Source organism: Colletotrichum fructicola, assembly GCF_000319635.2.
Source record: "Colletotrichum fructicola Nara gc5 chromosome Unknown KSG_Nara_v1_contig10, whole genome shotgun sequence".
In the NCBI taxonomy this organism is placed as follows: Eukaryota; Fungi; Ascomycota; class Sordariomycetes; order Glomerellales; family Glomerellaceae; genus Colletotrichum; species Colletotrichum fructicola.
This window is the reverse complement of record NW_027094060.1, coordinates 1,856,358-1,869,454: the sequence shown is the minus strand read 5'-3', so window position 1 is coordinate 1,869,454 and position 13,097 is coordinate 1,856,358. Positions and strand designations below refer to the sequence as shown.

The 13,097-nt window shown below is 53.0% G+C and overlaps 2 protein-coding genes across 2 annotated transcripts; one reads left to right on the top strand and one right to left on the bottom strand.

The window, feature by feature from the left end:
* Positions 1–5,551: 5,551 nt before the first annotated feature.
* Positions 5,552–8,646, bottom strand: CGGC5_v016007 (uncharacterized protein; the record flags this gene model as incomplete). Its single annotated transcript, XM_066153398.1, has 6 exons — positions 5,552–6,089; positions 6,162–7,002; positions 7,654–7,964; positions 8,035–8,362; positions 8,496–8,563; positions 8,627–8,646. 6 exons carry the CDS (start codon positions 8,644–8,646, stop codon positions 5,552–5,554), a joined length of 2,106 nt encoding a protein of 701 aa, XP_066007155.1.
* Positions 8,647–9,654: 1,008 nt separating this feature from the next.
* On the top strand, positions 9,655–11,902 carry CGGC5_v016006 (uncharacterized protein; the record flags this gene model as incomplete). The annotated part of the gene is made up of 4 exons (XM_066153397.1): positions 9,655–9,938; positions 9,996–10,108; positions 10,178–10,893; positions 11,519–11,902. 4 exons carry the CDS (start codon positions 9,655–9,657, stop codon positions 11,900–11,902), a joined length of 1,497 nt encoding a protein of 498 aa, XP_066007154.1.
* Between the last annotated feature and the right edge of the window lie 1,195 nt (positions 11,903–13,097).

Here is a 13,097-nt window from a genome sequence, read left to right as displayed (position 1 = left end):
TCGTTACGCCTGCGAACATGACGAAACCTGATATCGGCAATAGTGAGTTCCACGAGTGCTAGGCTACTCGTTGGATGACCTGCTCAAGAAGCCATCAAGGAAAGCAATCGATGTCTTTACGAGGAATGCCAGTATGAGCATAATAGCAACTCGTTCCTAAGGTAGGACGTCGTTAAAAGTGGTGCATGTGTCAGTGCCATATTTCCAGATCAATATTCGTTTTTAGTCAGGCATATTTTATTTCTCACACTGATTGAATATAACTTACTCGATGAAAAAGGTCACGGCCCGGCACTTTGCCGTCGGCCCCTCCGTAAAAAAGCGCAACGAGTGGGCGCACTCCCCATGAAAGTTTTGACAGTAATAGATAGTCTTTTCATGGCTGTTATTCGTCTCTAAGTATCCCTGGCGGCACGGCGACATTTGTCGCTTTACCGTCTATGCCTTGAACATAAACTAGAATACCTATTCGCGAGACCATGACCTCAAGACCAGACAGCAGTACAATTGTTGTGCTAAGTCTGATAAAGAAATATGGAAAAGCACACATATCTCTATTGAAAATCGGAAGATGCGTCGATATAGACCTATCAAGGTCACCAAACAGCTGTTCTTTCCGCCAGACTGGCACAGCCCGCTTCAGCTACACAGACTCTAATCCTTGTTTTTGAGTAAGAGTGTCAATCTCTTATGACTCTGTCTACGACTTTGACGGTTTCTCTTCGCCCAGGCTCCTCCAGTCTTGGGCCGATCTCCGCGCACTGGGGGAGAAGCCCATGATGAAGTCGTCAACGTCTTCTTGATCCGCCGACGTAGCTGAGTACCGCGCTCTCTTTCTTTGATTGCTCTGCCTCTATCTCGAGAAGCTTTGAGGTAGTTTTCTAAGCGCCTCGACAGAGCCATTGCATGAGTCTGATGTTCTTTGCTTCCATTGGCCAGGGCTTCGATTCCCTTGCTCAGGTAATCATACCCTGTTTCGGGACTAGACAGTTGATTTGGTCCTTGCATCTCAATGTAATGAGAGGCTAGCAACTCAGTCGTGAAAGTAAAGGCCTGTAGAGCGAGAACGTCATACGTCTCTTGCACCCTCGCCTCCTTACAGCATCTGTCTTTTGTTATGGTCCAAATGTCAGCTGTCTGTTGTATGAGGGTTGCGGCATTGTTTCTGGGCTTCGCAAGTGCCAAAAGATAGTCAAAATGGAACGATATGTCATTCTCAGATGCGAGTTAGGCCGAAATGGAACTCGAGGCCCCCAGGTGATCATAGCTGGACTCGATATCCTCTTCGCGGGGGCTGAATCGACTTCTCCAATTTCTCACACAATGGGCAGTCAGACTGAGAACCATGGCGTGTTCTTGACCAAGTATGCTAGCGATGACATGAATGGCCTTCCAGCATGCAAGGCCCAAGGTGATCTTGAGGTCGAGAGGAGTTGAAGTTGTGACGACTGCCAGTGAAATGACAAAATCGGTTATTGGATGATGTGCACCAACAGACGAGGACAGGACTTCCTGGAGTTGTTGTTGTTGTTGTTATATTTAACGCCGTGGCGGCAAGGGCGCAGCCGCCCTTGCGGCCGACCTCCCGAGGGGTATACGGCGTGGAGGGTCGCCGGCTCAAGCTATATACTCTACAGTACACGCCTCTTCCTAACGTCCTCCAAATCTTGCCCGTGGGCTACTATGTGTTCTATTCGTCCCTAGTTCCCGCTGGTTCCCTAGTTCCGTTGTGGTCTTCCGATCCTCTACGAGGAGGGGGTTGTTACTAAGGTCTAGGTCAAGACCTAGTCCCTAGTACCGCGGGCAGATCTTCTGGAAGAAGTCTGTCACGGAGAGAAAGGCCTGGAAGCCTTCATGATCAGTAATTAGCCCCTTATAGTACTGCTCAAGAGATCCTATAGGCCCTATAGGCTCCTGTGAACTAGAAGGGTGGAGGGTGGGCCACTGAAGCCGCCTCACTAAGGTCTTTCGGCAGTATACTAGGTGGTCTACTGCCTTTGCCTCCCCGCAGGAGCAGGTAAGTAGTGCTTCTGTATGGTTGAAGCGTTGGTGATATTGCTCGAAGTCTCCATGCCCTGAACGGGCTGCTAGGAGATGGTGAAGGATCGCCCGTGGCAGGGTCAGTTCAGGAGGGCAGGCGAGGAAAGCCTTAAGCCCTAGTTGGGTGTAAAAGGGCGTTGCCTCTTGCTTCCACCATCTTCTATGCTGGCGGTATATTCGCTCTCTAGCAAGCCGTTTGATCCCTGATAGGGTAGCTAGTTGGCCCCTAGGGACTGGCAGGGTTGTGCCCTCCTTAGCTAGGATGTCTGCTTCCTCGTTTCCTTTGATACCCTGGTGCCCTGGGGACCAGTGGGTTTGTATGTTGTATATCCTAGCTGCCTCTTGGATCTCAAGGAAGGCAGCTTGTGAGGAGTCTGGGGCCATGCCTCGGATCCCCTGGATAACGCTGGTATTGTCGATACAGATATGTATAGGCTGGCCCTGGGAGGTAAGGAGGGCCCGTCGCAGCCCTGCCCTCGCCCCTTCGGCCTCGCCATCAAATACTTCTGCTATGCCGAGGCGTCCGCAGCCCTGGGCTATGCGTTTATTCTTACGGTAGATAACAAAGCCAAATCCTGTAGCGCTATCAGGGGCTTTAGAGCCATCTGAGTAGATGATAGTATGCTCTTTTGGCACCGTCTTGAGCCAGGCCTGGAAGATCCTGGCTGCTACTTCCTTCGTCTGTGTGACTATAAGATTATTGGACCCTGGGAGGTATTGCGGCTGTAGGAGTGCTGGCCTTGGGCACTTAGGTAAGAGGCCAGCTGTCCTTTGGAGCCTGGTCTGCTGCCGCCCTAGCTGTAGAAGCCTTGGGACCAAGGGATGTTGTTGGTCAATCTTCTGTAGGCGTATAGCGAAGCGTAGTCGCGCTGCCTCGAGGGCTACCTCTGCTGTAGGTAGGCCAGCATCTCGGATGAGGGCACTGGTTGGTGTGGTCCTCCAGACAGGTAGGATAGCCCTTGCTGCTGCTGTAATAACTCTTCCGACTCTGCAGGCTAGACCCTTCTGCCCTGTGCCGACTGTAGCTATCTGCGAAGCAGTACTGCTTCTAGTACCGTTGTTGCTGCTTAGAGCTGGCTTAGTTAGGCCTGCATACCAGGTTTCCGCTCCATATAAGGCTATCGGGAGGGCGCAAGCAATAGCTGCTTTTCGAACTGCAGCTGCTGGGAGCCCCCCTTTTGTGTTTGTAAGGTGCTGTAGGAAATAGGCTACCTTCTTTGCTGCTGCTACCTTTATTCCTACATGGTGTTGGAAGGTGAGTCTCCTGTCAAACCAGACCCCTAACCATCTTATAGGCTTTGTTGAGGCTTTAATAGTTAGGCCTCTCGCTTGGATATCGGGTAGGTTTGTTGTCTGTTTATGTTTTCTGCTGAAGTGGATTGCCTCACACTTAGCTGGGTCAAAGGCGACCTTATTTTCTGTTCCCCAGCTGAGGATACTAGTGATCTCCTGGCCTAGGGCTGTAGCGTTCGCTTCTAGCGAGGGGCTAGTAGCTACTAAGCCTATATCATCCGCATAGCTAAACCGTAGCTTCTGATCATCAGCTAGGATATCAGCTATATAGAGCAGGAAGAGGATAGGTGACAGCGGAGAGCCTTGTGGTAGTCCACAGGATAGAGGGAAGTCCTCTGTAGTAGTATCCTCTAGCCTGACCCGGGCTGTTCGGCTAGAGGTGAAGGTGTAGATCAGCCTGATCAGACTGCTTGGCCAGCCCTGCTGCCGTAGCCTGATAATAAGTCGGTTTCGTAGGACGGAGTCAAACGCCCCCTTAACGTCCATTGTTGCTAGCGTGGCTGTAAGCCCTGCATCTAGAGCCCTCTCTATCTCATGGGTTAGGCAGGTTGTCAGGTCGACTGCAGCCCTCCCTGGTAAGGCTCCAACCTGCTGTGGGCTGGCGACCCCTTCTAGGATGGTAAGGTAGGCCATCCTTTTTGCTATCAACCGCTCTAAGCCTTTGCCTAAGCAGGATAATAGAGATATCGGGCGCCAGGACCCAGTCTTAGAGAAGTCTGTTTTCCCCGGTTTCTGGATCATAACAACCTCCGCTTTGCGGAAGGGTCTAGGGAAGTAGCCTACCTGTACGCAGGCCTGGAAGAGCTGCTGTATAGGCCTAGCTACTAAACCCCAGGTGCATTGTAGTAACTTTGTAGTAATCCTATCAGTCCCAGGGGTTGTAGTCTCTGTTAGAGTAGCCTGGCGTACTTCCTCTATACTAACTGTATCCTGCCAGGGTATAAGACGCCTTGTGACCACTGGGATAGCAAAAGGGTTCCCAGGTAGGTCATCTCTAGCGCTAAACCGTTCGAGTAAGGCCTTTCGTAAGGCTTGGGCTTTGTCGTAGGTGTTGCTGATCGTCTCTCCTTCTACTATTAGAGGCGGAGCTTTAACTGCTAGGCTTGACTTCCGCCAGCCTATGATCTTATATAGATCTTGGTCTGTCTTAGCCTCTTCAACCTTAGTAGTCCAGTAGGCGCGTTTTGCCCTTCTAACGGTTGTTAAGAAGACCTTTTGTTCCTCTAGGATAGGGGGAGGTATGACCAGCCCAGGTTCTTGGGCCTGTTGGCGCCTAGCCTTAATAGCAGCTTGGTGGGCTACTGAGCATTCTTCTGTCCACCAGGGGGCTCCCCTACCCTGATTAGTCCGTCTCTTGCCTACAGCTTGAATAGCTGTATAGAAGAGGCTGACCAGTTGGGCAGCTAGGGTGTCTAGCTCTGCTGGGCTGGGCAGTTCCCCTAGAGTAGGTAAGGCTGTAGCCCCAGCCTTTACTAGGTCGATCAGCCGTGGTAGGGCTGACTCTGGTACTGAGAGCTGGTTAGCCTGGCGTCCCTGTTCCTGGGCCCTACTCATAGGAATAATTGTTGTGATGGCTTCGTGGTCAGCCCCTGGGTGTAGGTGTGGGCTGATATAAGCCTCAGTAAAGGGGATATTTGAGAGGGTTAGGTCGAGGGTATGCCCGTGGGTATGGGTAGGGGCCCCAACCTCCCCAATAAACAGAAGATCGTAGCCTTCCGCCCATTCTGCAATATCGTCTCCTCGATTTCGGCTAGGGGACCCAGGTTCCCATGAGGAGTGGTGGGCGTTAAGGTCCCCAGCAATAAGGGCTCTCTCTGGCGGTTGGTAATCTAGAAGGAGGCTGGTTGCTTGGTTTATAGGCTCATCTGGCGGCCTATATATATTCATAATAGTGAGGTCGCCAACTTTCACCCACAAGATATCTCTTGATTGGGTAGGCCTTTGTTGCTGTATTTGCAGCCTTAGACCTTTGCGTGTGTAGGTCATAACCCTAGGCCTTGTGTCTCTGCTGTTCCAGAAGTCAACTGGTACGTAGGAGTTAAAGCCTGGGTGTGTGTTAATCTGCATCTTATCTCTATAGCCTATCCAGGGTTCCTGGATCAGGACTATATCGATCTGATCTGCCCAGCAGAGCTCTAGAAGAGCTGTATGAGCTGGGCTTCTCTTCCCCACGTTACACTGGGCGACCCGTAATACCCGTGGGGTAGCCATTCTGAGCCTACTGCTCTGAGTCGAGGTCGAGGTGTGTGTAGGCATTAGTCACGTTATAATCAGGCTTCTGAGCTACCCTCTGGGCCCTGCTGCTTAGCCTAGGAGGGGTATGCTGGGTAGGTAGTGGTGGTAGGTCAGGGTTGTTGTTGATATAGACGTCTGCCTCAGCCTCATTCTCGTCCTCATCCATACTACTAGAGCTTGCCGTATCGCTAGCGTCTGCTACGGTAATTGAATCCTGGGCAGGGGTAGGGGCGCGTGGTCGCTTTGAGCCGGGCTGGTGGCGTGTTGGGTCTCCGCTGGACCGCTGGTGGTTGTCAGTAGCTTGAGTGCTAGCCTGGCTGTTCTGATAGAGGGCCTCATAAGCCTTCTGCCCAGCCTTACGAATCCGAGAGAGTTCCTTCCGACCTGGGAGGGTAGGGGAGCCGTTAACCACTAGGGGCCTTGCCGGGCAGCCCTTGTGGTTGGCTTGGAAGGGGCCGGCGCAGTTTGCGCACTTCGGTCTGGCTATGCAGGGCCAAGTCTCGTGGGAGCCTGAGGGTCTGCTGCAGTTGCCACAAAGTGGCTGCCGGTTACAATATCGGTTCGAGTGATATCCCTGGCAACCAGGGTCATACCGGGCAATAGTCTTTTTCTTCTGGATAAGCTGAGACCTGCTGCTTTGGTTGAAGAGTCTGAAGGGTAATACTTCTGCAGAGAAGGAGATGATCCAAGAGACTTCGTTTGTGATAGGATTCACGCCAAGTTGGGATTGGCGGGCCCGGATAGGCTTGCATCCTGTCTGTGCAAAGACCTCCTCTTCAACTAGAGTAGCTGGGTCGAGGGCATCCCCATCGATAGTCCATAGCTTAGCAGGGCAGCGTGGGACAACATAGGTGAACCACTTAGTAGGGGTCTCAACCTTATAGGCTCCAAGACTGTCTGCTAGTTTCTGTTTGTCCGTAAGGAGGGCTTGCTGAACCTGCTTATTCAGGGGTCTCAGTGAGTAGCCAGTTGCGATGTGGTAGATATGTGGGATATCTGCTAGCTGCAGGCCAAGGGCCTGGCAGACCTTCCGGCGGAGGGCAAAAGGGGCATGCTTCCTAGCAGCCGTTAGGCCCTCCTCGGGGATGCGGGCAAAGACCCGGAGGTCCTCCTTTGGCTGGGCTAGAGTCTGAGTCTGAGCCTGGGGATGGATTGGGTTTTGGGTGCGGGCCGGGGCCGGGGCCGGGGCTTGGGCTGGGGCTGGGGCTGCAGATTCAGCCGAAGCTACCACCTTAGCCCAATTCCGGCTCGGGGTCGGGGCCGCCGTTCCGTTCCCCATGATCCTCTTCAAGGCTTGAACTACGTAGGTTGTAGCCTCCTTCGCGATCTGCTTCCTAGGCCCCTCAAAGCAAGAGACCACGTTGTCTACAGACTGGGCGATAGCCATAAAGACATCCTTTCGGGCTTCGTAGAGCTTGGCCTCTTCACTAAGGGCTGTAAGGACAGCTCCAGCAGCTGTCCCATTCACAGTTGAGGGTCCCTTAGCCGTTAAGGGGGTTGTCGTAGAGGCGTCGGGCTGGCTTCCCACGAGGCTGGGCCGGGCTGGCTGGGCCTAGGTATCGCGGCGGCGTTTAGCCCTTGAGGTTGGGGACGGCTCCGGAGGGGCTCCAGAGCCTCGATCAGGGCCGGCCGAGGAGGCCGGCATCGGTCCAGAGCCCGCCGGAGGCTGCGAGGCCATCGCGGGAGGGCGCTGGAGGCGAGAATTGAAGGGTTTTCCGCTGTTAAGAATTTTGGTGGTATCCCACGTATTACACTAACAGTGGATGCCAAGAAAAATTAGGCGAGAGGGAAGTTGGACTTCCTGGAGGTGTAGCAGAAAAGACCTGAACAGCAAGAAGCTTTTGCGATCTCCGATGCGAACGCTCATTAAAGTCAGAGAAATCTTCCAGAAATGGACTAGGAAACTTGGGTTGCAAAGCTGTGTGGAGGATTGTAGGATTTCCACGGCGTCTTCCAATACGCTGAATGTTTCTCCATTTTGCGCAACATCAGACAGTATTGCGATGCAGCGGCACTTTTCAGAGACCAGTTGCCAGTCAGGGGATGTTTTGCTGCAGGCTAAGTCCGGTGACGTGAAGTTCGTACTTTGAGGGTTCGCCACTTTCCAGCTCTGGCAGCCAGAAGCGAAAAGCCCTTTCACAAGATGGTCAAGGGCGTGGAACATCTTCTCCTGCTGAACGTAGGTTGTTGCAAGCCCAAATTGTGGCCTCTGTCTGTCCAGCGCCAGTCTCCTTTCATTCAACGAAGCGAACTTCAGGCTTTTGACTATGGTGGCGGTAGCTGGCATGGAATATGCGACACGCCGGCGTTGTGCAACCAGCCCTCCAGAGCCTTGACGCCTGGGACTATTCTTCGAGAATCCCCAAAGCTTGAGTTTTCTTTCTAGCGTCGGTTTTCTACCGATTTCAATCAGCTATTGATCGTGTTTTACTGCTGAGTAAGGTATAAGCGCATAGAATAACGTACGTAAATCTGTGTCCATGAATGACAAGCATCTCGAACACCACCTCGTCCACTGTGTGGCTCTCCTGTATGTAGAGTCGACGGAGATGGTTGTCTCTCAGCATCTCCCAGTGCTTGTCTGAGTGTCCCTTTGGGGGCTTCTTCTGGTTCGTCTTGCTTGTTCCGGCTCTCTTCTTAGTTCGTTCGTCGTTGGTCATTGGCTCGTGCATCACAAACTCGATCACCTTTTGGCTTTCACTCGAGACAGATATTTCATCCCCCGAAGAACCGTTTTGCTTCTCGGAATATGTCTTGGAGTTGGACTCCGAAGCCCAAAACAAATTGCCAGATGCTGTTATTCGTTCGGTAGCTGAAAGATGAGAACCACAGTGGCCAGGAGTCCCGGTGTCCATGAACGGTACTAGTAAGACGAAAAGAGTTGGGTCAGTCGTGTCACTTAGACCATGCGGGACATCATTACATACTTTTTCGAAGTGGTACATTGGACGTAATCGTCCACGGCATCAGAGCATTCGTGAGATGGATGTCGAGGCTGGCATTCGTGACGTTAGACTTCCACAGATCGCTGGGGCCGGAAGAGTTGCCGTCAACCAACGAATCAAGCTGAGTGTTCATCTCGTGGAGTCCCGTTCGGGGGAACACAAAAACCTCTCCTTCATTTCGATAAAGATGCGAGTATTCAAGTGGGTCACCATGTCCAAAATGGTCTCTCCAAGCACGGTTTTCTGCCGGTATGCCATAGCCCGTTCGATTGTGCATAGCATCATCCAAGGCAGCCTGGAAGGCAGCTTGGACGGTAGCATTATCTAAGTGTCGCACCATTGGCTGAGATTTTCGGATTTGGGCGTCTCGATGGGTGTGCTGCCTGCGAGTAAATCCTGAGACGTGGTTTTCTCTCAGGGCGAGAATTGCGAATGAACGTGCTGTCGAGTGATGGAAGATGGGTTGTCCAGAGAAGGTAGGTTGTCTTCTGGCGAACAACGGTGACAGACGACGTCGTACTTCTGGTTAGCCCCAAGATTTCGCCCCGTTTTGGCTGGGACACGAAATGCATCAGCCATTGGAAAGAGGCTTACACGTGCAGTGGTGCTGGAAAACGCCACGCAGGTGTTTCTCGGCTCGGATGTGTATTGCATATAATAGTTCAAGATCGTTGGCCTGATCCTAAACCATCACGTTGGTTTGGGTGATGATAAGCGGTCTCCGCCCTAGGATGCATTAGAACGAGTGGATTCATGTGAGACAGTCCTCGAATAGCTGCATTGCTGCCCCCACTGCAGACAACCAAACGGACGCGACATCATTTTGGGCGGTAAGAACACTCAACTTCGAATTGGAAAGGCTCCTACTCTTGCCTGGTCCGCGGTGAGCTTCTAGATCTGTTTGCCAATCGATGACACTGGAGGACAGTTGCGGTTCTTTCATTGAGCTCTTGCGCTCAACAGCTTCTGAAAAGTATAAGTAGGCCGTGGATTTTCGCCTCAAGATAGGTCTTGCTGCTGTCATCAAACAATCAAAACCTGCTTGTCACTTGCTCTCTTCATCTCTGCGCCGAGCATTGTTGTTAACGTACTTACTTTCTTGTTAAGACATTCTGCCACCTTCTTGTTCAAGATGCCAACCATGTCAACGCAGACCGAAAGCATCCATGTGTCTAGCTCTACGATGGCTTCTGTCAGCGTGCCCTTGAAGAATGGTGGCCGATCGGACGACTCAGCCGATTCCTCCGATCTTGGCAGTGACACGGACTCCGACGGCTCTCGGTCTCTTCAACGGGCAATCGAGAAGCCAGGGCCGGATATCTCCAAGACAAATTGGAAATTCTGGGCTTCTCAACATCTGAAGTCGCTTGTCTTGAAAGCCAAAGGTGGCGTGTCGGACGCCGTCTTGGCGTTCATCAAGAGCACGTAAGTTTTGAAACTTCCGTCTTCAATGTGCTCTCACCAAGCCGTGCGTGCATCTAGGATGAAAGGCACAAAGTTGATCTTCGTGATGGGGAATGCGGGTACGGGCAAGTCATCGTTACTCAATGAGCTTACCGGGATGGATCTTCATGTCGGAATGTCACTGAACTCTGGTAAGGCAAAATCCAACTTCACTCGTACATCATCCCAGCTGAGTTGCTGACTTACGTCAAATCACGCAGGAACCCGGCAATACCACGTCTTCCCGGCCGTCATTGACGACCAACAGTATCTCTTCATAGACACAGCTGGCTTTGGCGCCGCCGATCTGAACGAAGAAGGGAATTTTCAAGACATCATGGCATGTCTGTCAACACTTGGCCCTTTCGTCACCGTCGCCGGTGTTCTGTTTGTCTACGGGCGAATGGAACGACTCCTGAGCAGCGACCTGCGCACTCTACGATGGATCGAATGTTTTTGCGGTCCGGGCTTCTTCCAGCACATCACGATTATCACAACAAAATGGGATATGCTCACGGAAGGCAGCTTCGAGGATGCATGGGCGATTACGACGGACTTCGAAAACCACAACGCTGTCAGTTGTCTGATGAATCCTCCGGGCCGACTTCACGGGGCCACCATCTACCATCATGGCCTACCTGGAGGCCACGGTTCTATGGACTCATGGAGCAACGTCTTTTCTAAGAAGAGGTGTGCCTTCGAGAGAGGCGAGGAGCTTCGCAATCTCATCCGACGTAAGTATGCAAACAAGGACGTCAGCAAGCTCCAGGTTGTTCGACAATTGAAACAAGGAAGGGCCTTGTGGGAGACGGAGGCAGCGAAGGTTCTAAGGTGTGATTTGAACAAAATCACCGTAGAGGTATCGGTGGACGGCGCCGCTTTGGTGCCACAACCGGGTCTGAGCCAGGACTGCGGCGTTATCATGTCTCAGGAGGCAGTACGCTCCCTGTTGAAGGTCTATCTCGTCTATAGCCGCCTTTCGGGTACAACCTACTCCTGTTGTAGTTTCGGAGGCTTCCCACCCCACGCGCGCGCTCAAAGGGTGATCAGCCCAGGTGCAACAGTCCGCAGGGCCATCCATCGATCGCTTGGTCTTATCCTTATATGTCTTTTGTGCGCGCGGCTGGGCGCTGCCAGCCAAGAAGGCAGCTTTGAACGACGTGCGTGGCGCCCAGCGCAGCAGCGGCGGAATAGTTTTCGAGTCTTCAGACGTTTTTGAAGGGTGGTCGCTATGTTCCCGCCCCCTCACGTCGAGCAGAGTGCTCCGTAGCGCTGTGAAGAACGCCGAAGGCGGTGGAGGTGTCTCCGGAGGGGTCATAAGTTGAAACCTCGCTTTTGTATATAGAGCATCCTCTGGAGGAGGCGTCCCACGCTCCAGGGCTGCTATATCACTCAGCTCGGCGTGCTCATAGTCTTCGACCACCTCATCTGCTTCTTCATCAGCGTCTTGCGGTATAGTGGTCCTATTTGTCTGGTCAATTAGCTGCGTTAGATGCTCTTGGATCTCTTGTAAGTCCATATGGCGGAATTCTTCTGCAAGCTTCGTAACGCTTGATTCGAAGCGTGTAATCAGCTATATCGATCACTCGAGCGGCAAATCAGACGACTCTAGGGACACCCAGAAACGAGGAGACAAATCCCAGGAGCCTACCAAGGGACAAGCCGAGGAAGAGTCCAAACAGCAGCCCCGTGAAGAGCCCAAGGAACAGCCCGAGGACCAAAGTAAGGGTCGACCCAAGAGCCAGGCCAAAGAAGGGCCTTCTTGGTTTCAAAGTTGGTTCCGGAGTGCTTATGACTGGTGGGCCGTGCTGTCAGAGGCAGCGCATTTCTTCGCAGAAGCGCGCAAGAAAGGATATCAGTCCAGCAACCGCAAAGGCGCTGCCCCTGCCCCTGCTTGGAACCCTTGGCAAGCGGCTCGGAACTGGTGGAATGGAACATCGGCCTGAGATTCCTCTTCTCCGATCTTTGAGCAGAGAAGGGCACGCAGCGAGTATAAGTGCTGGTGCAGGTTTGGAGGATCAGTCTTTGCTTTGGAGAATGCAATATGGCTATGGAATGGAATGCTAGGCACTACGCGTGAAACCAGAAGGACATTCATTTTGCAGTATGATCACCCAAAATAACGAGGGTGTATGGTATCTTCATTTCCTTAGTAATACGAATCATCATGAATCCCCCTCCCGTACAACAAAATATCCTCAAACGGATTCCCCGCCTTCAACACCCTCACCCTCGGCCTCCCCTGATCACACCGACTAACATACCCACAACTCGTCTCATTAAACCTCTGCCTCCCCCTCGCAACGACCTCGAACCGGGGCACAATCGGCCCCTGCCTCTCCACGGCCCCCCACCCGCCTCCGCCCGCACACACGTTCTGCTCCCGTACATCCACCTCGCCCCACGCGCAGAACCCGTCCTCCGCGTCGCAGGGGAAATCCACCGTCAGCTTCGGCGCGATCTCCGCGGGCGCGCCCTCCCACAGCGCGCGGAATTTGGGCAGCAGCCGGCGCGTCAGCGGGCACTCGGCGTCGAGCCACACGTACACCCTGCTCGCGTTCGTGTCCATGGCCGCGAGCGTATGCCAGACGCTCCCGCCGTTGAGGTATAGCCAGTTGCTGCTGTTCTCGCGCAGCGAGATGTTGATGGTGCGCGCGTCGGAGACGTAGCGCGGCCGCGGGTAATTTCAGGACGCGCTGGAGGGTGTGGCCGGTTGTGATGTTTATGATGCGGGAGTCGCGGAAGTATTGGATGCTTTCGTCGTATCTGGTGGTAGACAGTGAGCTGGAGTACTCGGGATGATCTGGGGTGCAAGGATGGTGACGTACACCCTCTTGCAAGATACCAAAAGAGACATGAAAGCTTGGTTCCGGCCCTGGTTTAGATCGACCTTCCTCCCTTTCTTGATATCCTCCCGTAACTCTTCACATCTCCAGTGATTACACCACGGCGACTGCATCCTGAGAAACCACTCCGGGTGCCGCTGGACCTCAGGGGACTTTACAAAGTCCCTCGCTCGGCCGAAATGCCTCTCATCCGGCGCCTCGTGATTCGTAACACACGGCGTGTAACGCGTTATCCTATCCTCATTGAACGCGTGCCGTTCCGGGCCGCAGGCGGTCCAAAACTCTTTATGCATAG